The 26,338-nt window shown below is 38.1% G+C and overlaps 1 protein-coding gene across 4 annotated transcripts in view; it reads right to left on the bottom strand.

The window, feature by feature from the left end:
• Positions 1 to 26,338, bottom strand: part of VPS16 (VPS16 core subunit of CORVET and HOPS complexes) — an 827,293-nt gene that overhangs the window by 536,580 nt on the left and 264,375 nt on the right. For all 4 annotated transcript variants that reach the window (XM_083153510.1, XM_083153511.1, XM_083153509.1 and 1 more), the window contains exons 9-10: positions 8,962 to 9,050; positions 8,770 to 8,865 (exon numbers count right to left, since the gene is read on the bottom strand). In XM_083153510.1, the coding sequence (XP_083009636.1) occupies positions 8,770 to 8,865; positions 8,962 to 9,050 (185 nt within the window). The remainder of the gene's footprint in view (positions 1 to 8,769; positions 8,866 to 8,961; positions 9,051 to 26,338) is intronic.

Raw genomic sequence — 26,338 nt, 5'->3', positions numbered from 1 at the left:
TACTGTAACATCCTTATCTGACTCAAACTAGTATAAGAAAAAGCTAGGGTAGGTCGCAAGGATGACCTGAAGAGAACACATAAAAGGCTTTTTGGGGCCCACTTTCACAATATTAGATAAATTAGTTCAATAAAACATAACTTTTAATAAGAATGCTAAGCTAAAATATAAGCGCATAAATATGAAAGTCACAATATCTGCAGTCACAATAGTGTGATAATAAACAAGTAATAGTTTAGGGGTTTAATAGTTTAGCAAAAAGACTTAGCAAGGTTATAAGTGAGATAATCCACCCGGATCAAACCGGCTTTATGCCGGGGAGATCGACCACGACTAACTTGAGAAATCTTCAGTCCCCACAAGATAACAGGGAAGACTCAGTGGTTATTTCCTTAGACGCAGCTAAGGCTTTTGATTCCAATGAATGGGGGTTCCTATGGGAAGTACTGGAATGGGTAGGGATAGGCCCCGTGTTCATTAACTGTATCAAGATGCTATACGAGAAACAGTTCAATGGAGGGAAACCAGATATATGTGACTCCCTGACAAAAAAATAATAAAAAAAAATCCCCATGAGACATGGAATCTCATTTTGTTATAAAGCACTAACTCAAATCAAATAGAGGGATGGGCTAGAAAAAACAAAAGCTAAACGGGAAAGGGATGTGGGTCTTATAACTGAGGAAGAGTGGGAAAAAGCCCTGGCGAATGTAAAAACGGCAACTAACCAAGTAAGGTTCCAACAAACCCAATTATACCTGCTGCACAGGATTTATATGACCCCGGAACATATGTACAACTTCGGGGGCAGAGTTAATGCCAAATGTCCTAAATGTCAAAACCCCAACGGAACGCTCTGGCACTTGTTGTGGACGTGTCCTGCGTGATGAGATTTTGGACAGGGGTCATAAACATATTGGTAACAAAGGGCATCCCTTGTAACAGCTGTACACCTAAAGCATGTATATTAGCGATAGTAGAGGAGGGCTTATTGGATAAACACGCAAGACAATTTTTTATTAACTTGTGTACCCTGGCCAAAATATGCATTGCTTGAAAATGGATTGCAAAAGAAGGGCCAGAGGTGGCCATGTGGATGGCATTGGTGCAGGAGACTATTTCCCATGAAAGATATGTACACGTGACCAGGGGAACGGTAAGTAAATTTCATCTAATATGGAACAAATGGGGCAATTAGTCAAGTCAGACACGCTGGAATATGTAAATTGAAAGTATTTAAGTGTTAACCTAGGGGCAAATGGAAGGGTCTGTGGGAGGGTTAGTGGGGGGATGAAATATGAATTGGGAATCATGTAACTGTTGTGGAATAGCTATATCCAAGGCCCGGAGCTGCATAGCGACCCCCCCTGCTGCATTAAACTAGGGGGAGAAGGTTAAGAAAGTACTTGGAAATCATATTAGATACTCACTAAGTTATTTACAAATCATATTAGGTTAAATACTCACTAAGTTATTTACTCACTTTCAGAGCCGGCTCTCTCCTCGATAAGGAAATTAGAAAGAGGAGTGAGTAATATTATAGGGATGAATTTCACATAAGATTTGGACACAAAAAGGCACGTCAGAAGGAATGTGTGAACACTTAGTAGTCACAAAAGTTTAACGGAACGGGGTATCCTTTTATTCTCTGTAGATATGAACCCCTTAAGTAATCACAAAGTAGTATAACACAAATAATAAAAGGCAGGGGAGTGCGTGATGCAGCGCCGTAGCATGGAAAAAATATATGCAAAGATCATGAGATATGCGGATGGCTAATATACAACGTGGTAACATGTAAATTTTAATGTATGTTGATAAACTGAATTGTATAAATAAAAATTTAATAAAAAAAATAGTTTAGGGGTGAATTATGAGAGACTCCTTTGATTAAGTATGGTTCAATTTGCTACTCAAAGTAATTTGCAAAAATTGCAGTTTTGAAATATACCAATTATCATCAAAGAGAGTCAGGATCAGAGATGCATGACACAAAACATTCTCAACAGTTCTTAATAGGTAAATATTTTGATAACATTTCATAAATATATAAGGCAGTCCTCCAAAATGTAATTTGATAACCCAAAAATGGGTACCTGTTCTCAGAAATAGGGATACAGTGAAAACAGACAAGGGAGAGGGGGCTCCTCTAAACAGACAATGGTGTTTCTGCTGTCCAGGTGTATTACTTCACCGAGTATTCCCTGGCGGTTCCCCATACAGGTACTGGCCCAGCCAATCACTGCTTAGCTTCTGAGTGCTGATGGAATCAGGCGGCCAAGTAATGTGTAGTAGTAAAGTTCCTTTATGGGAGCCCTTAACAAGGGCTATAGTGTGCTTCTGCTTTCTATCATGCATGTACTGTGCCCCCTGTTACCAATTGAATTTGCAAGGGGGTCAGGTACAGCACGAAAGATGAGAGCACAGAAAATATAGTGTAAAAAATGACAGCAAATGGATGAATGTTAGTGGATCCACCTTCTGCTTTCCATCATCTACTGATTGTTCAAATGATGGATGAGAGTGGCAGGGACCAATAAACTTTCAGCAGGAAATAGCATATAAATTAAGAAACATACCCACGTTTCAAGTGTCAAGAGGATGCACATGAGGCCTTATTCTGGTTATTGCGGTCCATTCCGAATTCTTTCGGAAAATTACGAACGCCACGCCGTGCGGACATTCTAAGAATACACGCCCACAGGTCACCCGCATCCCTTCGGACAGACTCTCTAAGAAGACGGAGTGTCTTTGGACTACATCCATACGTGCGTCTGCACGGTCTTATAGCGTCCGAACGGACGGGAAGCTGGCCGTACGCACCGAGTTGGTGTATTTCCGCAAACCTCACTACTCTATTCGGAACTCATGCTTCTGCAACATGATACACTTATGCAATTAGCCAACCTCATAACAAATTGATTATTTTTAAATGTAATCAATTAAATCCTAATTGAAAATTAAACACATTACTAGTACTTTAGATTAACCCTTACATCATGGTAAGTGTTGTAATGGGCCATTTAGGCAGCAATGCTTCCAATTGAACCTGTGAAAAGAATGTAATTAATCACTAATGAGTAGAGGAGTGGATTGTATTGTGGTCAGCTGAGAGTGCTTCAGGTGCGGGCATACTAATTGGGCGAACCGAATGCCTAGCGCATGAACAAGTGCTCTCCGCAAACTGAAACTTGCTTATGGACACCGCATATTTCATGCGTGTTGGTTCGCTTGCAGTCGATGTCCTGTCCGAATGCACGCCTACCACAGTTCGTGCACTCCCATGTGTACGCCCAGATTTACGCCCACTTTGAAACCACGCCCTTGTGTATGCCCACATGACAACCATATTTCCCGATCCACTTCGGTGCAAATTTCTGGACGGTATTGGCGAGAACGAGTGCGGAGACACTACGTTGCACATGTGCATTGCATTGCCTACGCATGCGAGGACGGCTAAAAAGCGCCCTCCAAAAGAATTTGGAACGGACCGCACCAAGCAGAATAAGGCCCATGGTGTCAGTCAGGGGAAGGTATAATGCGCAGGCTGACTCAGTACCGCCAGGGAATATTCGGTCCAGTACCTTTCTGGGGGACCACCAGGGAACACTCGGTGTAGTAATACACCTGGACAGCAAAAACAACACTGTCTCTTTAGAGAAGCCCCCCTTCCTTCTCTGTTTTCGCTTTATCCATCTTTCTGAAAACAAGTATCCATTTTTGGGTTATCAAATTACATTTTGGAGGACTGCCTACTATATTGATGAAATGTTATCAAAATATTTACCTATTAAGAATTGTTGAGGATGTTTTGTGTAATGCGTCTCAGATCCTGACTGTCTTTGATGATGATTGTTATACTTCGAAACTGCAATTTTTGCCAATTACTATGAGTAGCAAATTGAACCATACTTAATTAAAGGAGTTTCGCATTATTTGCCCCTAAACTATTACTTGTTTGTTATCTCACTATTGTGACTGCAGTATTAATCACCAATGATATTTATGGATGTTTTTTTTTTATTTTTTTGTTTCATGTTATGAAAATAATGTTTCATATTACGTGCTTATATTTTAGCTTAGCATTCTTATTAAAAGTTATGTTTTATTGAACTAATTTATCTAATATTGTGAAAGTGTGCCCAAAATAGCCTTTTTTGTGTTCTCTTCAGATCATCCTTGTGACCTACCCTATCAGTTTCAGTACTTTCAGTTTCTTTACATATTAGCCAGTGCCAATCCTTACCCACATTTCAACAGACCTGGATCATTTGAAAATCTGAAAAAACTCCTCCTTAGAAAAACTGATTTCTTCATCCACTCCATTAATACTGTTAATTAACTAGAGACATTAGAAGTAGCAGCTGAATCTTTCACACAATCACCACATAATTCATCCTCCAAATTTTCAATGATTTGTCACAGGAAGGGCAGACTTTAGACAAATTCTTCTTCTTATGTGTGTTCTTCTAAGAAACAGATCAACTAGAATAATTAGAGACACTTATACCCCGTTCTCACTGCAGGCAAATTCCCGGGTCTAGCATGTCGACCCGGAAATTTGCCTTTTAACATGGTTTCTTTTGCAGTGTGAATTGGTCGCATACCCAGATCTCATACACAGGTAAAACCTTTCTTTTTACCCATGTTTGAGATCCTGGTATGCAGACACGGCTTGACCCGTTCTCACTGCATGTGTTAAAAGGCAAATTACCGGGTAGAACTTCTACACCAAGGAATCTGCCTTGCAGTGAGAACAGGGGTCCGTCACTGAAGTATCTGGCATTTTAATGCCGAGTATTTCTCACACACAGTGAAAACATGGTATAATACCCCTTTCACACAAGATGCAAATTCCCGGGTTAATGATTTTCAACCCGGGGATTTTCTGAAAAACCCGGATTTTTCTTTGATGTGAAAAGGTCAGCAAGGGTCTTAAATCTTGACCATGGTAGGAGTGCTGGGATTTAAGACCCATGTTGACCCTTTCACACCAAAGAAAAACCTGTGTTTTTCAGCACATTCCCAGGTTGAGAAGTTTGAATCTAGGAATTTGCTTCAGGTGTGAATTTGGGCCAGGCTTTACTCGGCAAAATGACCCAGAACTTGAAAATGCCAGGTAATTGCCAGCTGGCCGGTGTGAAAGGGGTATACCTAAACTGGGTGAAATAACAGAAGTTACCAGCCCTCTATGAGGACTTACTTTGGCAGTGGAACTAGGGATGGTCATCGTTGCCTTTTCTATCAATGGCAAAAGTGCAACTGACCATCGATGGTGTATAAGTATGCAATGGATGGCCATCAATGTTTTCACATATTCATGGCCATCCATTTGCTTTGAAAGATTGGCCTGCGGGCCAATCAAAATCCAGGGGTGGGTCTTCATGGGTGTTGGGAGCAGAGCTATGCTCCGTGTCCTGACCCCTTGATGAAAAACAAAACTATTCAGTTAAGCTTGACATCGATGGCGGGAAACCCTTGGGTTGTCCCCCATCGAGGTCAAAACTATTTCACATCGGCCACAAATCATCGATGATTTCTAATCATCGATGGTCATCCCTAAGTGGAACCACTGGTTTCTGGGGCAAGGGACCCTCCAGCTCAGCCTTGATCCAGAAATCAGGGACATGCTAACTTGCACCATGTATCACTGTACAGGTCCCCTGGTTAAATACAGCAACATCGGAATTTCAGTCGGAAAGTGTGCACCCACATGAACCCTTCGCCCAAGGTGGAACGCAGACACTGGAAGCATTATGAAGAGGCCGCAGCCAGGAGTGACCTCACAGGCCTACCCAGTATCCCTGGTAAGCGTAGACACCAGACACCTACCTATGACGTTACCACTGCTGCAAAACCACTTTCAGCGCTTCACTGTCGTGGGAACGGGGATTCCGGTTAGTACGCCAGAACACTCTTTGCATTCCACTTGCGTTCCAGCGGCGCACTTACGGTTCCAGCTAACAATGGAGATGCATGCCAAATGAGGAAACCACAAGGGACACGCCATCTATGAACAGCTGCTAGCAGTGGAACACCATTCATCCAAGCCGCTGGCAGAAGTACGTAGATAGAAAAGAGAAGGGTAAAGGCACCGCCAACCCAGTACCTCACCCAGAACAACGCAGAACAACTGGCCTACAGTGTGTAAAAATAACAAACCTGCACTACAAGCAAACCTGGAATAGTTGAGACTAAAAATAGACTAAATAGAGGAGGGAGGAGTTGGGCTTTATACTTGAGGTGGGCAGATCCTTAGAAAAAAGTGACCGGTCTATAGCTGGGAAAAGGACCTAAATCCGAATGTAAGGGCTGCCATGAAATATGTAGAAGAAGGATTTTGCACAAAAATTTGATTGAAATACAAAAGGCAGACAGCATGTTATAACTTAGTGTCTGCCGCCACGCCTGTATACTGCATTCAACATACAGTAAACTAGTTCTTGCACAATATTATTGGACTATATTTCATTAGAGACCTTACGCATGTGCAATGGTGATTTTCAAAAGCAACATCTGGTGGACAAACCTAAGCCATTACACTCACCTGCAACTCCTTAAGCCAAGCTTTGACATAATATGCCACCCTGCGGCAAGACCCAGTGCGCCTCGTTTATCCATCTATGCGCCATAGGGAAAATAGATGAGCATTGCTACATCTGTATGTGCAGCAACTAAGTCAGTGGGAGACCAGAGTTTACCTGCGGAGCAAATCAGGCTGCTCATGTACAGGAGTGTTCACACACTTCACCATATTGTGTGTCTCCACTAGATACTGTACTTAAATCTGGTGAATAGATTACAAAATAGATGATGCAGACTATAACACTGGTCCTGCATATGGCAAGATCTCATCTCAATTGGGAGCACACCATTGGCCACATAGAAGCTACCTTTTTGGTCTGCAGGTAGTTGGTGACCCTGTTTCTATGGTAGACAGTAAAAGGGAGTAGTTGTGAAAGCACACTAAGCTGAAGTACCTGTGGGTGGCCAGTGTTTCAGCAGGACTCAGGATCAGGGAGTTTAGCGGTAACAACAGAGCTGCTACCAGAGGATTATGTAGGTGGCTGTTTGCTCATTGTTGTTTCAGGAGTCACCAATGTAGCAAAAGCAGTCAGCTGTGGGCTCTGATGAGGCTGAATGTAATAGTGAGATCTCAAAATTTGATCTGGATATGATGCTGGTTTCATTGTTCTGCTGTGGCCGTGTGTTTGTGTGTGTGTGTGTGTGTGTATGTGTGTGAGCGCACGAGTGCAAGGAACAATCATAAATTGCTATATACAGTATGGAAATGCTAATTTTACACAGTTCATGGATTGAAAGTTTCCTTCATTTTGCACGTACTGTATTATGAAAAGTCAGCAAGCAGTATCATGCAGCAGTAGCTGGAATAATTTAAAGATGGTTATTTTAATTGTAATTAAACACCTTTAATGAGGATTGCATACATTACAGGTAGCAATCAGTATTTTAATCACATAATCTCCTCTTGCGATCTCAAAAATCCTCATCATCATTTTGTTTGTCAAAGTTGCAGCATTATTATTAAATAACATACCCGATCAATACCAAAGTAATTAAAAATGTCTCATTTAAGAGTACTGGAAAAGCTCACTTGTCAGAGGTTTTGGAGGTTTGAGCGCTCCTTCGCGCATTCCCATGGGGGAGCGATGTTTAGGTTCTAGGCATGTGCATAAGCATTTATGCGCTTGTGCAGGTGATTGGTGTGTGTGGGCACAGCAAATTGCTTGCTCGCCATCCTGTTTGCACCAAGCAGTGCTTACAGGGGGCGTGGGTTGGCTGTGAGGGGCTGCACCCATGGGAACGCACAGCATTTCATAGGCATCCCCATGAAGGCGCTGCGTGTTCCCATGGTAATTTGGTGATGACACGGGTGCCGGGGGCGGTTAGCTGACATCACCGGAAGTCAGCTGCCCGCCCTCTTCCCGTACAAGGTAGCCGCAAATCTAAGACACCAGGGAGTGTCTTAGATTTGCATGCACCTTAGAAATCATTTGACCATTGAATGATTTTCTCCCTGCACTCGGCATGAGAGGGGGGGGGGGGGGGGGGGGGCGGCATTCATGCAGGGAAGTGTTAAAGAACACACAAAGCTGTGAATTTCGCAGCTTTGTGTGTGAACCAGAATGACCTCCATTGCTTCAACTGCTTCCAGGCAGGTTAAAAATAATCAGCCATGCTAAATTACTATGGTACTTGTTTAATTTCACGGCGGCAGATATCACATGCGATTTGCATACGATGTGATTTAGTACCTGTTCATAACCCCACTATCTTCTACAGCATGGAGTTGATTTTATATAGTGTGGTGAGCGCGAAGCATGGAAAGTGTAGCGAGCCCTGCGAGGGGACGCAGATTATTTTACATGCATTACATGGGAGCGCAGCGAGCCCCGCGATGGGACATGAAATACATGTAAAGTAATACGCGGGGCTCGCTATGCTTGCCTCGCTGCGCTTGCCACGCTATATACAATCAACTCTATGCCGTAGTGGATAGTGGGGTTATGAACAGGTACAAAATCGCATTGTATATGCAAATCGCATGCGATATATCTGCCACCAGGAACCTAAACAAGTACCATTACTACAACTAAATAAATTTCCCCCATATATACTGTATTTAAACATTTGCAAACAGATTTATATTTTTAGGCACTATATACAATAAAAATGTTAACATGAAGTATGCATTTCAAAAGACAATGAGTAAAGATGTGTCTAGTAAAACACTTATTTGATACATACTTGGGATCTCATGGAGAAACTCGTGGGCAGAATGAGAGATCAGTCGGACACCGTCAAGTTCAGAAACTATAAATGTTTCCTCATCCAAAGGAAATATGTATGCGGTGTTAAGGTTTTAACAACTAGTGCCTGCTACTACACAATCCAAATAAAATACAATTATCAAAACAAACAATGAATGATAAGGATACAAAATGCTTTCATTCCCACATCCAGCAATGAGTGCTATTTTCTCCCACATGACTACAACTGCGTACTGTTTACTTCGTGGTCTGATGCACCTAAAAGAAAGTTTAAAGCCAATAACTAGGCTTGCATGCTGAAACACATCAAAATATTATATTTGTATAAAATACTGTACAACTCATGACTGACCTTTACTAAAATTATTACTGTATATGGTGTCCAACAGTCCACACCTAGACCTTAGTCTAATAAAGAAACAGGAACTGACCTACTGTATAGCCATTCTATGACTATCTTTCTACTTGAAATGCTCTTTTGTCTTTAGTTTAATAGATTTACAGGGGCAAACGCAGGATTTTCAGAAGGGGGTTTCCAGAGAGGGGTGGAGCAAAGCACGGAGATGTAAAAAACAGTATATGTCGGGTCAAAGTATTATAAATAGACCAAATGTATATAAATAATAGTATATATATATATATATATATATATATATATATATATATATATATATATATATATATATATATAGCAGTTACAGTTTCAATAGCGCAATTTTGGGGATTTGTGTCATTATATATATATATATATATATATATATACAGTGCTATAGGATCCGGCACTCCCTTCAATTAATATTACATGCTGTGGTGCCTTCCAAAACCCTTTTTGGGGGTAACATACCAGTGAGGTGGGCGGCACTCAATCAGACTTGGACTCCGACTTGTAATAAAACAGCCTTTATTTCATCCAACGGCGTTTCGAGGTAACGCCGTTGGATGAAATAAAGGCTGTTTTATTACAAGTCGGAGTCCAAGTCTGATTGAGTGCCGCCCACCTCACTGGTATATATATATATATATATATATATATATATATATATATATATATATATATATATATAGACAGCTTACGGCCCGGCACTCTCCAATAGGGATGATAAGCTACGTGCCCCTGCACAATGTAATAGCGTCACAGGATTTCACACACCCGGCGGGCAGAGAATCAGCACGGCACTGCAGCAGTTTTCAAATGCTTTATTTCCCTCTACGTTTCGAAGCTGTACGCTCCGTCTTCAGGAGGATATGTGTAACTATTGTGGTTATATATATATATATATACAGTATATATACATAGCGTCACAGGATTTCACACACCCGGCAGGCAGAGAATCAGCACGGCACTGCAGCAGTTTTCAAATGCTTTATTTCCCTCTACGTTTCGAAGCTGTACGCTCCGTCTTCAGGAGGATATGTGTAACACATATCCTCCTGAAGACGGAGCGTACAGCTTCGAAACGTAGAGGGAAATAAAGCATTTGAAAACTGCTGCAGTGCCGTGCTGATTCTCTGCCTGCCGGGTGTGTGAAATCCTGTGACGCTATGTATATATACTGTATATATATATATAACCACAATAGTGTTGTGATGGTTATTCCTGTCTTTCCTTACTTACAAACTTTTTTACAAGAACCATACATATGTTCACGTATAAAACTGTTTATTAAAACTTAGATTTCTTTAAAACAGGTTCTTCTTGTCATAGAAGTACAATCTTTGTTTTACAGATGAAATCCAACGCGTTTCGTCTTTAACAAGACTTCATCAGGGGTAAAGACATTTATACAATAATCTACAATAAAATAAAATACAGTAATGAGTACTTCACATGGGAAAGACATAAATAGATAATTCATATATGAACAATATTTCTAATTTCGGATACAATACAAGACATTACGAGTGGTATAGTGTTCGAAAATAAATATAAATATAGATAACTTCCACATAAGATTTTTTACCCTTGTATGTAACAGAGAAAATAGGAGGGAGGACGGGAGAATGGAAGGAGAATGGGAGGAGAATGGACCATACTATTAACTGATTTAGTCATAAACATTTATTCAGAAATGTAATAGGTTTTAAGATAGGAATTACTACCTCTGTTTGAGCAAGGACGGTGACTATTATATGAGTATCTTCTCAGGATCTTATATATCTTTCTGATTTTAAGAACGGACTTTATAATGAAATATTCAATTCCTTTGGGATGAGAATTTTGCCATTAGTATATGGCAGGATAGTGTAATGCAATGTAACTGGCTACTGTTATTTTAGATTTTAAATTATAATTTTTATTTCCTTTTTTTGTAACAGATTCTGCTGGTGTTATCTTTCTTTCCGTCGAACTGGACCGTTTAGAGATGTGTATGTATATACATATATGTGTGACCTAACGAGCATACATAATGGAGTTAAACACCTTAATTGGGTTAATATGGTAGTTAATTTAAAACTTTATATCTCATAATTCATACCCTGTTTTGTTGCCAAGTTTTTTAGATCTCACTTATGGACCATTCAAAAGAACTTTCTTTGTAATTTCAATTTTTATGTACAGAAGACTATAAATCGATCGATATGTTCCGATAAAAGTTAATCTTAAAACTTTTTCTTAGGTGTCCTATAACCAGAAATATAGATGGTAATAGGTTCTATGGCTGTAATTATATAGGTCTCTCTTAGCAAGGTATATATAGCTACTGACCCACCTTAAAAGGACAGAGTTACCATTTAGTATATCTGTGGATCTGTGCCGGAATAGCTTGTGGTTTCTAGGTGTCCTATAATCAGAGATAACAATTTTTATGGCTGTAATTGTATTTTTCTTTTTAGTAAGGTATATAGTTGTTAACCTACCTTAAAAGAACAATAATACCATTTAATATGCCTATGGATCTGTGCGGGAAGAGCTTGCAGTTCCTATAAAGTAATGTGATAATTTGCATAGTGAGCCTTATATTAGCAATGGTTGGACATCTATCATTTAATATAATAAGTTCCTATTTACCTGGTCTGGTGATACTTGTGTTCTCCTCAGAGTCCAAAAGGCAAGTGGCAAGTGGTGTCCCTGTGTGCCTATTTATAGCTAGGAGTGGATGACCTCACTTCCTGTGTTAATAAAATTATAAAGTGAACCTTATTTTATGTGTTTTGAATTTTTTATTTTTATTTATTTTACTTTTTATCTATTAGTGATGTTGTGGTTTTGAATTAAATAGTTTTTATACTACTACGTGTTACAACGTGCAATTATTTATTATAGTGCTTTTTATCTATTGGAACCTCATATATAGTTGATTTAAGTAGGTTCCTCTTTGAAAAATCGTTTTGGTAGGCTTCCTTTTTAGGTGCTAATATTAGTGCTTAAATAAAAAAAAATTATATTTAACTTAATTATATGGCTTGCTTTCCCCCTGTCCCGTGGTGGAACGCACAGCCATTGCCCGGATGTGAGGTATTTTTTTTTATAGATAATCAGCTGTATGGATTTATGTTCTGCATTCGATGCAGAGTCCGGCATCTGACCCTATTTTTTACTCCTGTGGTAGTTATACTAAGTTGTCGTCCGTACACACCTGAGGGTGCACTGAGTGGTATGCGTTCCATCTAGATCGAGGTGGAACGCACCGCCATCTTGGATTCGTGGTGTCTGTCTGCATTCCACCTGGTTCGAGGTGGAACGCACAGCCATATTGCTAGAATTACTTTGTGTGTTCTCTAGGTAACTCTTATTGGCTTGCGTTCCACCTAACCCGCAGTGGAGCGCACAGCCATTATGGCATTCTCTGCCTACTTATGAGACTCATGGGAATATATATGTTATAGTATGTGCTGTTGTGATTTCTATTTTTATGTATATTCCTGATGATGGAGATTCCCTGGTTCTTATTGATTTATTAGACTAAGTCCCGGATATTTAAAGTTGATTAATACATCCTTCCCTATCTCAATGAATAAGTATGTTTACATTAATGATCCTATTTAGGTCCGATACACTTTTAATTTGACATAATTGCATATGGTATTAGATATGTATTTTTTATTTTATTTTAATGATATTCTTTGAGATAGTCCTTAGGCTTTAAGCCTACTGTATTAGTTTTTTTTTTTAAACATCTGTAGGGGGTGAATTTAGACTAAGATAATTTTTATTATCATTATTCATATATTGAATTTGCACATACCTTAAATTAATTATTAATTTTGTTTATATTCCCCATATAGTATTGCACGCTATACCTGCTTAACCTCAGTTTTTATCTCAGTTTTTATTCGCTATGTGTCAAGGTTGTATATCAATAAAAAGGTCTTTAAATGTAGTTATTCTTCATATTCATATATCGTAATCAAACAGTTTATGACTCAGATTATCTTAACATTTCATTCACCTATATACATACAGTTTTCCATGTACTTTTACAGTACATGCTTAGCCTGCATATAGTTTTCCATACAACTTTTACACACTACATATACATGAATGTTTGACCTTCGTTCTTATCTATTGTACAGTATTCACATATCTATATGGTTTATAGTTTTAGATATACATTTCATTCATTGTACTATTTTCCCTATGGCTTTCAATGTATATACATTACAGACAAGATAATGAAACTTAATTTTGGTGAAGATTTTTTCACTACCACTCATAAGTCTCATTACAAAAGCACTATTGGTTACAAGGTTAATTCTCCTAATGTACCTGCGGTTTTTAACTATATGTTGGACTAACAGTGCAGCATTTAGTAAGTACAATATTGCGGTTATATCCCAAGGTCTTAAGGTTATAAGAAGGGGGTAATTTCTAGCCCTTCATAAAGGCCGTTCGGTACCAGGGTGTTTCATGAGAAGATCCAAAAAGTCTCTCTCTTAGTTAGTTTCTTTTCTCTATCCCCTCCCCTAGGATCTTCTTCTATATGCTCCAACACCGCAAATTTGAGAGATGTAACCTCAGATTGGTGTTGTTGTTCAAAATGCCTTGGGAGGCTATGCGTTTGTATTTTTCTTTTGATATTTCTTAGATGTTCCTGAATCCTGATTTTCAAATTTCTCTTGGTTTTGCCCACATACAGTTGGTTTTGCCCACATATGGAGTCCTTAAGGTATGACCTTTGACTTTTTACAAAAGGATGCAGTTTTAAATCCAAGTAATGGGACAAATTTGCCGTAAGTGACTCCATTCCAGCCACTATGGGTCGGCCAGGGGGGTTATCTTTATTTTTATGGATTTTTGGGATATGGTAAAAAATGGGGATTTTTGGTTTGTCCACATTTAAGTATTCTAGTTATTTTTTGCAGATTACATTATTCTTATGTGCCTTATACAGTAATACTGTTAGTTCCTCTTTATAGATTTCCATTGGATTGGAATCAAGTTTTTCATAAGTTATTTGGTCGTCTATAAGTTTATGGGCTTCCAATAAATAGTCATTGCGATCTTGCAGGACCACTGCTCCGCCTTTATCGGCTATTTTTATCACCACTTCACTATCCAGCTTTTAGTTCTTTTATTGCTTTCTGTCCTTGCGGTGTAAGGTTGCTATGTTTTTTATCTTCTAATTTAAGTTTCTTTAGGTCTTCTCTGACCAATTCATAGAAGATTTCCACGTGGTGACCTTTCGATTCTACTGGGTAGAACGTTGAAGGTAAGGCTACCTGTAAAAACTTTGTAAAAAGTCAAAGGTCATACCTTAAGGACTCCACACAGTTACTTAGAGACTTGGATGATTTTAAATGGGCAACTACATACAGATGGGCTACGGTAGACGTCCAAGCACTATATACGTGCATACCCCATTTAAAAGGTATAGAAATGGTAAATAACGTACTATCTAAAGACCTCGAAATGCCAGAAAAAGAAAGGGAGTTCATATCAGAAGGTATAAAATTTGTACTAAATCACAACCATTTCGAGTTTAACGACACCCACTACGTCCAAAAACAAGGGACGGCAATAGGTACAAAATTTGCGCCCTTCCAATGCCAATATTTTTTATGAATGGCTGGGAAGAAGAAGTACTATATGAGGGATCAGGATTTAAATCTAAAAACATAAGGTATTACAAAAGATATATTGACGACTTAATCCTTATTTGGGAAGGTAACAAAATTGATTTAGAGCAGTTTGTCCAGGAGCTACAAATAAATAACTACAATCTTAAATTTACTTTTAAAGAACATGAGAGTGAAATTGACTTTCTGGATCTAGTACTTACAGCAGACCCAGAAAATAAAATTGGTACTAAAACCTTTTTTTTTTTTTTAAACGGACGCTAACAGTTACATCCCTGCCAACAGCTGCCATCTGGATAGATGGAAAAAACAATGGCCCTTAGTCTGATCGGTGCGGATATATCCGCGTGCGTTCGGCCCACCGATGTTTTGTGTCTGCGCATGTGCAGAGGCGTCTCTGCGCATGTGCGAGTGGGGCGTACGGCCAAATCCCGCATGATATGTGAACACTCCGAACAGGGGGTAGAGGGACGTGAAGGGCTATTTGGGCTCATTACCATATGCATACGCCCCGCTTTCATGGGCGTTCCCATGCAAACGCTGGGCGTACGTATGGTAATGCGGCCGTGACGCACGTGTAGGGGGCAGACATATGACATCGCCGGATGTCAGCTGCCCGCCCAGATCCCTGCTTTTGCACGGAAAAATGTCCGTGTGGTCTGAGGTTGCGGGTGCTGGTGGAGCACTCGGTCCTGCATTCGATGGTCTGCGACCATCAAAGATGGGGGAGGTTCCTTTAGATGGAGGAGGCGTATTCCGTGAAAAATACACGTGCGGTCCGTTCGGCCAGCTTCTTACCGCATACGGACGGAGTTGGCGATCCGTATGGAAGGCGGGGTTTCGCACGCACGGTCCTGGCCGCATAATCGGCTCCGGCCGCACCGATCAGAATAAGGGCCAATGTCCCCTTTGCTCAATTCGTAAGGATACAGAAAAACTGCAGTAATATGATCATGTACTGGGAACAAACTAACATACTGGTAAAAAACTTCCTGGAAAGAGGGTACAAAAAAGAGAACTTGTACAAAGACCAGAAAAGAGCCTCAGTATTAGACCGAGGAGACCTTTTACAAACCAGGGAGAAAGAACCCTGTAAAAAACTAAGACCCTTTATCACACAGTATAGCCAGGAGAATAAGGCCATTAAAAAGTGCTTAGAAAAACACTAGTATATACTTAAATTAGATCCAATATTGGGTCCACATCTACCAGAGAGACCAGACGTGGTATATAGAAGGGCCAGGAATCTCAAAAGCATACTGGCCCCAAGTCGCCTTAAACAGATTGAGACTGTGACCGTGCCTAAAAGGCACGGCAACTTACTGTTAGACAGGAAAGGTCTATACCCTTGCAACAGATGCAAGCACATTAATAGATCAGGTCCCAATATTCCTAATGGGTTAAGCAGAGAATATAAAATGAACAAAATAATAACTTGTAATTCGACCTATGTGGTATATGTTGTGAAATGTGGCTGCGGTTTACTATATGTGGGCAAAACCAAGAGAAATTTGAAAATCAGGATTCAGGAACATCTAAGAAATATCAAAAGAAAAATACAAACGCATAGCCTCCCAAGGCATTTTGAACAACAACACCAATCTGAGGTTACATCTCTCAAATTTTCGGTGTTGGAGCATATAGAAGATCCTAGGGGAGGGGATAGAGAAAAGAAACTAACTAAGAGAGAGACTTTTTGGATCTTCTCATGAAACACCCTGGTACCGAACGGCCTTAATGAAGGGCTAGAAATTACCCCCTTCTTATAACCTTAAGACCTTGGGATATAACCGCAATATTGTACTTACTAAATGCTGCACCGTTAGTCCAACATATAGTTAAAAACCGCAGGTACATTAGGAGAATTAACCTTGTAACCAATAGTGCTTTTGTAATGAGACGTATGAGTGGTAGTGAAAAAATCTTCACCAAAATTAAGTTTCATTATCTTGTCTGTAATGTATATACATTGAAAGCCATAGGGAAAATAGTACAATGAATGAAATGTATATCTAAAACTATAAACCATATAGATATGTGAATACTGTACAATAGATAAGAACGAAGGTCAAACATTCATGTATATGTAGTGTGTAAAAGTTGTATGGAAAACTATATGCAGGCTAAGCATGTACTGTAAAAATACATGGAAAACTGTATGTATATAGGTGAATGAAATGTTAAGATAATCTGAGTCATAAACTGTTTGATTACGATATATGAATATGAAGAATAACTACATTTAAAGACCTTTTTATTGATATACAACCTTGACACATAGCGAATAAAAACTGAGATAAAAACTGAGGTTAAGCAGGTATAGCGTGCAATACTATATGGGGAATATAAACAAAATTAATAATTAATTTAAGGTATGTGCAAATTCAATATATGAATAATGATAATAAAAATTATCTTAGTCTAAATTCACCCCCTACAGATGTTTAAAAAAAAAAAACTAATACAGTAGGCTTAAAGCCTAAGGACTATATTAAAGAATATCATTAAAATAAAATAAAACATACATATCTAATACCATATGCAATTATGTCAAATTAAAAGTGTATCGGACCTAAATAGGATCATTAATGTAAACATACTTATTCATTGGGATAGGGAAGGATGTATTAATCATCTTTAAATATCCGGGACTTAGTCTAATAAATCAATAAGAACCAGGGAATCTCCATCATCAGGAATATACATAAAAATAGAAATCACAACATACTATAACATATATATTCCCATGAGTCTCATAAGTAGGCAGAGAATGCCATCATGGCTGTGCGCTCCACTGCGGGTTAGGTGGAACGCAAGCCAATAAGAGTTACCTAGAGAACACACAGAGTAATTCTAGCAATATGGCTGTGCGTTCCACCTCGAACCAGGTGGAATGCAGACAGACACCAGGAATCCAAGATGGCGGTGCGTTCCACCTCGATCTAGGTGGAACGCATACCACTCCTTGCACCCTCAGCTGTGTACGGACGACAACTTAGTATAACTACCACAGGAGTAAAAAATAGGGTCAGACGCCGGACTCTGCATCGAATGCAGAACATAAATCCATACAGGTGATTATTTATAAAAAAAATACCTCACATCCGGGCAATGGCTGTGCGTTCCACCACAGGACAGGTGGAACGCAAGCCATATAATTAAGCTAAATATAAAAAAAAATTGATTTAAGCACTAATATTAGCACCTAAAAAGGAAGCCTACCAAAACGATTTTTCAAAGAGGAACCTACTTAAATCAACTATATATGAGGTTCCAATAGATAAAAAGCACTATAATAAATAATTGCACGTTGTAACACGTAGTAGTATAAAAACTATTTAATTCAAAACAACAACATCACTAATAGATAAAAAGTAAAATAAATAAAAATAAAAAATTCAAAACACATAAAATAAGGTTCACTTTATAATTTTATTTACACAGGAAGTGAGGTCATCCACTCCTAGCTATAAATAGGCACACAGGGACATACCTTACCACTTGCCTTTTGGACTCTGAGGAGAACACAAGTATCACCAGACCAGGTAAATAGGAACTTATTATATTAAATGATAGATGTCCAACCATTGCTAATATAAGGCTCACTATGCAAATTATCACATTACGTTATAGGAACTGCAAGCTCGTCCCGCACAGATCCATAGGCATATTAAATGGTATTATTGTCCTTTTAAGGTAGGTTAACAACTATATACCTTACTAAAAAGAAACATATACAATTACAGCCATAAAAATTGTTATCTCTGATTATAGGACACATAGAAAACACAAGCTATTCCGGCACAGATCCACAGATATACTAAATGGTAACTCTGTCCTTTTAAGGTGGGTCAGTAGCTATATACCTTGCTAAGAGAGACATATATAATTACAGCCATAGAACCTATTGCCATCTATATTTCTTGTTATAGGACACCTAAGAAAAAAATTTAAAATGAACTTTTATCGGAACATATCGAGCGATTATGGTCTTCTGTACATAAAAATTGAAGTTACAAAGAAAGATCTTTTGAATGGTCCATAAGTGAGATCTAAAAAACTTGGCAACAAAACAGGGTATGAATTATGAGATATAAAGTTTTAAATTAACTACCATATTAACCCAATTAAGGTATTTAACTCCATTATGTATGCTCGTTAGGTCACACATATATGTATATACATACACCTCTCTAAACGGTCCAGTTGGACGGAAAAAAAGATAACACCAGCAGAATCTGTTAGAAAATATTATATTACAGGTAAAAGAAGAAATAAAAATTATAATTTAAAATCTAAAATAACGGTAGCCAGTTACATTGCATTAAACTATCCTACCATATACTAATGGCAAAATTCTCATCCCAAAGGAATTGAATATTAAATTATAAAGTCTGTTCTTAAAATCAGAAAGATAAAGAAGATCCTGAGAAGATACTCATATAATAGTCACCGTCCTTGCTCAAACAGATGTAGTAATTCCTATCTTAAAACCTATTAAATTTCTGAATAAATGTTTATGACTAAATCAGTTAATAGTATGGTCCATTCTCCTCCCATTCTCCCCTCCTCCCTCCTATTTTCTCTGTTACATACAAGGGTAAAAAAATCTTATGTGGAAGTTCTCTATATTTATATTTATTTTCGAACACTATACCACTCGTAATGGCTTGTATTGTATCCGAAATTAGAGAAATTGTTCATATATGAATTATCTATTTATGTCTTTCCCATGTGAAGTACTCATTACTGTATTTTATTTTTGTAGATTATTGTATAAATGTCTTTACCACTGATGAAGTCTTGTTAAAGACTAAACGCGTTAGGTTTCATCTGTAAAACAAAGATTGTACTTCTATGACAAGAAGAACCTGTTTTAAAGAAATCTAAGTTTTAATAAACAGTTTTATACGTGAACATTTGTATGGTTCTTGTAAAAAAGTTTGTAAGTAAGGAAAGACAGGAATAAGCATCATAACAGAGGGCGCCTAACACTATTGTGGTTGTATTGGGTAGAGGAAGCTCCGCTAGTAGGGAGCTAAGTGTTACTGGCGACCATCCACTAATAGCGCAAATTCCAGGAATTTTGTTGTTGTATACACACATATATATATATATATATATATATATATATATATATATATATACATATACATACATACATACAGAGGAGTCCGGTCAATATGCGCAAATAATCCCTTATAATGGTGAGAGAACTGTCCATATGCTGGTAGATCATGTAGTGCAGCTGTATTCTGGTGAGAGGTAACACCAAAACCTCAAGAAGGAGTACATGCAAAAGAAAAAAACAGAGAGCGCACGATGTGATTATAAATGTAAAGAGCACTTTTACTGTAATAATATAGTCACATACATGTAAAGTTTAAAACAGCAGGCATGCAAAGGTATATTAACCCGGAGAAGCAGGTCAGGCATACACACGCTCACACGGATAGCGCGGCAGCAGCTGAGAACTCCAAGTCGGGACCAAGAACAGATCAGTAGACGATCACAGCGTCAACACGTCATCAAGGACCGCCCCAACGTGTTTCGTCATTAGATGACTTCGTCAGGAGGCGTATCTCAACATAATCATGGCAGCACTTAAATACCTTCAACTCACTAATTAGCATGAGGTCAAATTTACATTTAAAGAGACCGTGCATAAAAATAGCAGATAGTGTGCAACATACCGCAGTACAATAATACATGGATTCACAATGCCATACAAATTATACAAATAATTTACAAGAAATACATATATATATAAAAAATACAAATATACAAAAATACAAAAAAGTGAAAGAAATATGCATAAAAAATTCCAGCAAAGATAAAAACGATGGATGCCGACACAGAAACCACACGCCAGAGGTCACCATCTACAGACTATAGCTAGGATAAAGGGGTGACAACCCAACAACAGTATCCAGCCAATCTAGAGACGGATTGCAATGGTTCAGTGTAGAAAAGGGACTATGTCGACACCCTCGTTCAGACCGGTTGGGGACATGGTATTCATAGCAAAAATCCAGTAAGTCTCCCTACGGCTCAATTTATTTAAAACATCACCACCTCTTTCGTCAAGGGTGACATGTTCCAACGCTTTAAAAGAAAATAAATCAAGATTAGAATTACATCATAATGCAAAGTGTCTAGGAACACTATGTAACACAGACTTGTTTCGAATACTCCTTGTATGCTCAAGTATTCTTAACTTAAGAGGGCGCTTGGTCTTCCCAATATATCTCTTGCCACATCGACAGGACAACATATAGACAACACAGGATGTCAAACATGTCATTCTACTCTTAATGACCCAATTTTTAGTACCATCATTACTATGAAATTTATAATGGTCTTTGTCCACATATTGGCACATCTTGCATTTGTTTTTTAACCAACTATCACTAACAGTGGCAATGTCTTTTACCTTGCTGGGAGCCAACATCGATCTTAAAGAGGAAGCCTTCCTAAATACAACTTGAGGTTTAGGGGGTAACAGATCTTTCAAAAGGGGGTCTAACAATAAAATGTCCCAATGTCTACCAAGGATATCTCTAATGGCAGAGCTCTTGGAATTAAATTTTGTCACAAATGGAACAAAGTTTTCAGTTTTGTTTTCACGGCTTTTATACTGTAAGAGTTCATTACGATCTCTTTCACGAGCTTTCCTCTGACAGATATCAACCAGTTTTGAAGGATATTTTTTATCGATAAACCGTTTGCTATAAATAGCAGACTGTTCATCGAATTTTTCAAGGCTGGCACAATTGCTCCGAACTCTTAACAAATTGGGAATATGGGATATTATTTACCCATTTCCCAAAATGGCAGCTATTAAAATGAACATAACTATTACTATCGACCTGTCTAATGAAAGTAGAAGTCTCTATTCTTTTTGCAACAGGCCAATCAGAGGAATCAAGGAACAGATCTAAAAATTCAATCTTATTTTCATGGATCTTGGAAGTGAAACGGAGGTTATAAGAATTAATATTAATATCACACACAAATTGATTGAATAATTCCTCATCGCCATCCCAGACGATAAGGATATCGTCGATGTATCTATGGAATGATACGATGTTATCGCGATAAGTAGGATTAATCTCATTACTGAGTTTCTCCCACTTTCCAAGATACAGGTTTGCCAGACTAGGTGCGTATGGGGTCCCCATCGCGACCCCACACTGTTGAATGAAAAATTCACCATGGAAAGTAAACACATTGTTATACATCACCACCTTAATGCAATTGATAAAAAATTCTTTATAATCAGACTTGATGTTAACGTCTTTATCCAAAAAATATCGAATAGATTCTAAACCCACCTCATGGGGGATAGACGTATACAACACCTCCACATCAATGGTACACCATTTGTTTGTGGGGCGCCATTCAAAGTCTCTCAAAAAAGTAAAATTTGTGTTGAGTCTTTGGTATATGATTTTAACTTAACAACAAACTTTTGGATAAACAAATCAATGTATTCAGAAAGCCGTGAAGTGGCAGAATTAATTCCGGCAATAATGGGCCGACCTGGTGGTCGGTCCAATCGTTTATGAATCTTCGGCAAATAATGAAAAATTGCTAAAGGTGGAAACTCATTAACAATGTATTTACTCTCGTTGATAGTGACAAAGTTTTTTTAGCAAACCCTCATTCATAAGAGTTTTGACCTTTTCAACAATTAGTGGAGTAGGGTCTACTTTGACCCGTGCATATGTGACAGAATCATTCAACAATCGGAAAGCTTCTTCAAAATAATCATCACGATTTAAAACAACAATACCCCCCCCCCCCATCGGCCATCCTTATTCCGATTTGATGGTTATCTTCAAGATTTTTAAGTGCCTTCCTCTCGATGTTACTGAGATTATCGACACTATGATTTTTTTCAGAACACAATTTGTCAAAATCCGTCCTAATAAGATTAAAAAAGGTGTCTACATAATTACCTCTGGACTCGATAGGGTAAAATATCGATTTGGGCTTAAGATCGGTTTTATTTATAGGCTCATTTGGAATGTAATGCTCAAATTTGTTTTTATTTTTGGCAAAGTGGCGTTTTAATGTTAATGATCTAACAAATTTGTTGCTATCGATAAATAGATCAAAAGCATTTGGGCCATTTTTTGGAGCGAAGGATAAACATTTCTTCAAGAGAGAAATTTAATCACTGTTTAGAGAGATTAAATATCCCTAACTCTTTTAATGTCGGTATTTTCTTATTTTTTCTCTTCCCTCCTCTTTTTCCACGTCTAATGTATTTTGTTTCCTTTTTGTGGAAATTACAGGGCTGTTTACTGAGACCAGGTTCGGTTTCCTGCGTTTCCTCCACTGGGGTCTCTCTAAAAAATCATCCTGATTTGGTCTATTAGGGGTATTAAACACCTGATACCTATTAGATACAGGCACTTCATACCTGGATCGATTATCATGTGGCATATTTGGTCTGTTGTAATTATTGCGTGGTTGGTACATTCTTTGAGGAACGGTCTGCCACTCATTCCGATTCTGGTAATTGTTAAAGGACTTCTGTTTGTTATAGACATAACCCGTATTTCTGTCTCTATCATTGCCATTGGAAGACCATTTATGGATGTTGCCATCCCTATAGTCTTGTAAGTCGCTTTTAAATTTTTTAACTTAAATGTCAACCACTTCGTCCTCAATTTTGTCTATTTTAATATCACTGAGTTTTTTTAGTTCCAAAAAATCTTGTGTCTTTTGCAGATTTTCATTTTAGTTCTAAATTATCGATCTCAGTACCTAGATTCTTAATATCTTGTTTCCTTTCTTTAATTATAAGTAGCATTAATTGAAATGATCCATGAAAATAAGATTGAATTTTTAGATCTGTTCCTTGATTCCTCTGATTGGCCTGTTGCAAAAAGAATAGAGACTTCTACTTTCATCAAACAGGTCGATAGTAATAGTTATGTTCATTTTAATAGCTACCATTTTGGGAAATGGGTAAATAATATCCCATATTCCCAATTTGTTAGAGTTCGGAGGAATTGTGCCAGCCTTGAAAAATTCGATGAACAGTCTGCTATTTATAGCAAACGGTTCATCGATAAAAAACATCCTTCAAAACTGATTGATATCTGTCAGAGGAAAGCTCAAGAAAGAGACCTTAATGAACTCTTACAGTATAAAAGCCGTTTATGACAAAATTTAATTCCAAGAGCTCTGCCATTAGAGATATCCTTGGTAGACATTGGGACATTTTATTGTTAGACCCCCTTTTGAAAGATCGGTTACCCCCTAAACCTCAAGTTGTATTTAGGAAGGCTTCCTCTTTAAGATCGATGTTGGCTCCCAGCAAGGTAAAAGACATTGCAACTGTTAGTGATAGTTGGTTAAAAAATTGTAATGTTTTTTTTCCTTGCAACAAATGCAAGATGTGCCAATATGTGGACAAAGACCATTATAAATTTCATAGTAATGATGGTACTAAAAATTGGGTCATTAAGAGTAGAATGACATGTTTGACATCCTGTGTTGTCTATATGTTGTCCTGTCGATGTGGCAAGAGATATATTGGGAAGACCAAGCGCCCTCTTAAGTTAAGAATACTTGAGCATACAAGGAGTATTCGAAACAAGTCTGTGTTACATAGTGTTCCTAGACACTTTGCATTATGATGTAATTCTAATCTTGATTTATTTTCTTTTAAAGCGTTGGAACATGTCACCCTTGACGAAAGAGGTGGTGATGTTTTAAATAAATTGAGCCGTAGGGAGACTTACTGGATTTTTACTATGAATACCATGTCCCCAGCCGGTCTGAACGAGGGTGTCGACATAGTCCCTTTTCTACACTGAACCATTGCAATCCGTCTCTAGATTGGCTGGATACTGTTGTTGGGTTGTCACCCCTTTATCCTAGCTATAGTCTGTAGATGGTGACCTCTGGCGTGTGGTTTCTGTGTCGGCATCCATCGTTTTTATCTTTGCTGGAATTTTTTATGCATATTTCTTTCACATTTTTGTATTTTTGTATATTTGTATTTTTTATATATATATATATATATATATATATATATATATGTATTTCTTGTAAATTATTTGTATATTTTGTATGGCATTGTGAATCCATGTATTATTGTAATTCGGTATGTTGCACACTATCTGCTATTTTTATGCACGGTCACTTTAAATGTAAATTTGACCTCATGCTAATTAGTGAGTTGAAGGTATTTAAGTGCTGCCATGATTATGTTGAGATACGCCTCCTGACGAAGTCATCTAATCACGAAACGCGTTGGGTCGGTCCTTGATGACGTGTTGACGCTGTGATCGTCTACTGATCTGTTCTTGGTCCCGGCTTGGAGTTCTCAGCTGCTGCCGCGCTATCCGTGTGAGTGTGTGGATGCCTGACCTGCTTCTCCGGGTTAATATACCTTTGCATGCCTGCTGTTTTAAACTTTACATGTATGTGACTATATTATTTCAGTAAAAGTGCTCTTTACGTTTATAATCACATTGTGCGCGCTCTGTTTTTTTTCTTCTGCATATATATATATATATATATATATATATATATATATATACAAAGACAGGTTACCCCAACCGCGCTTTGAAGAAATGTGGCAGCAATACTGGGGGGCCCTCTGTTAGACAGGACCCGAGATAGAAATAGAAATAGGATGGGTTTCCCAGAATGCGCCTTTCCTAAACTACAGAATAATAATTCAGTATATCCAACACTGAACAGATCTATATTGACAATACAGAAATAATTTTCCTTTTACAATACAAAATCTTAAAAAATCTTTTTTATTGAAATATGTCTTCTCAGTGACGATTTGAGCCCAACGCGTTTCGTCAATGAATTGACTTCATCAGGGGCATTTTGACAGCAGAACAATACACACCAGTATATATTCCTTAAATTGGATACAAGTAGCGATGTGTTCTCATATATTGGAAGTAGTCTTGACAATACGATCATTGGATATTACCATTAAAGAAAATCCCAAGTGGAAACTAAGTCCACTGATAAATCTCAAATATCTTCTGAGGGAAGTTGTATGACCTCAGGGGCAGAATTTGAGGAATTGGCACCGATATACAAATTTTTATAGAATGGTGGTCAAAACCGGATGTGACGATATTGAAAGAGATTTATTCTTTGCCAATACTGACACAGCTGGTCATATAAAAATGTACCTTAGGTACATCGATAATAACTTTGTGCTTTGGTCAGGTGATGAAAAGAGCTTTCATGACACCATGAGTCTCATCAATACATTGGATCAATCCATCAAATTCACATACACATGTAGCTATAACAGTATCAACTTCTTGGACGTCAATGTAAAAGTTAATGACAATAACGAATTACACACCACACTCTTTAAAAAAACGACTGACAGGAACACCATCCTGCACAGTGCTAGCCATCATCCCCCCTCTTTAAAATGGGGTCTCCCTCACTCGCAGTTTTTAAGGGCTCTTAGAATCTGTAGCAACAAGGATGACGCTGAAACAGAAATAAATAGAATGCTCAAAGACTTT

This window comes from Crinia signifera, chromosome 7, assembly GCF_055691185.1.
Source record: "Crinia signifera chromosome 7, ASM5569118v1, whole genome shotgun sequence".
Classification (NCBI taxonomy): domain Eukaryota; kingdom Metazoa; phylum Chordata; class Amphibia; order Anura; family Myobatrachidae; genus Crinia; species Crinia signifera.
This window is presented reverse-complemented; position numbering and strand designations above follow the sequence as displayed.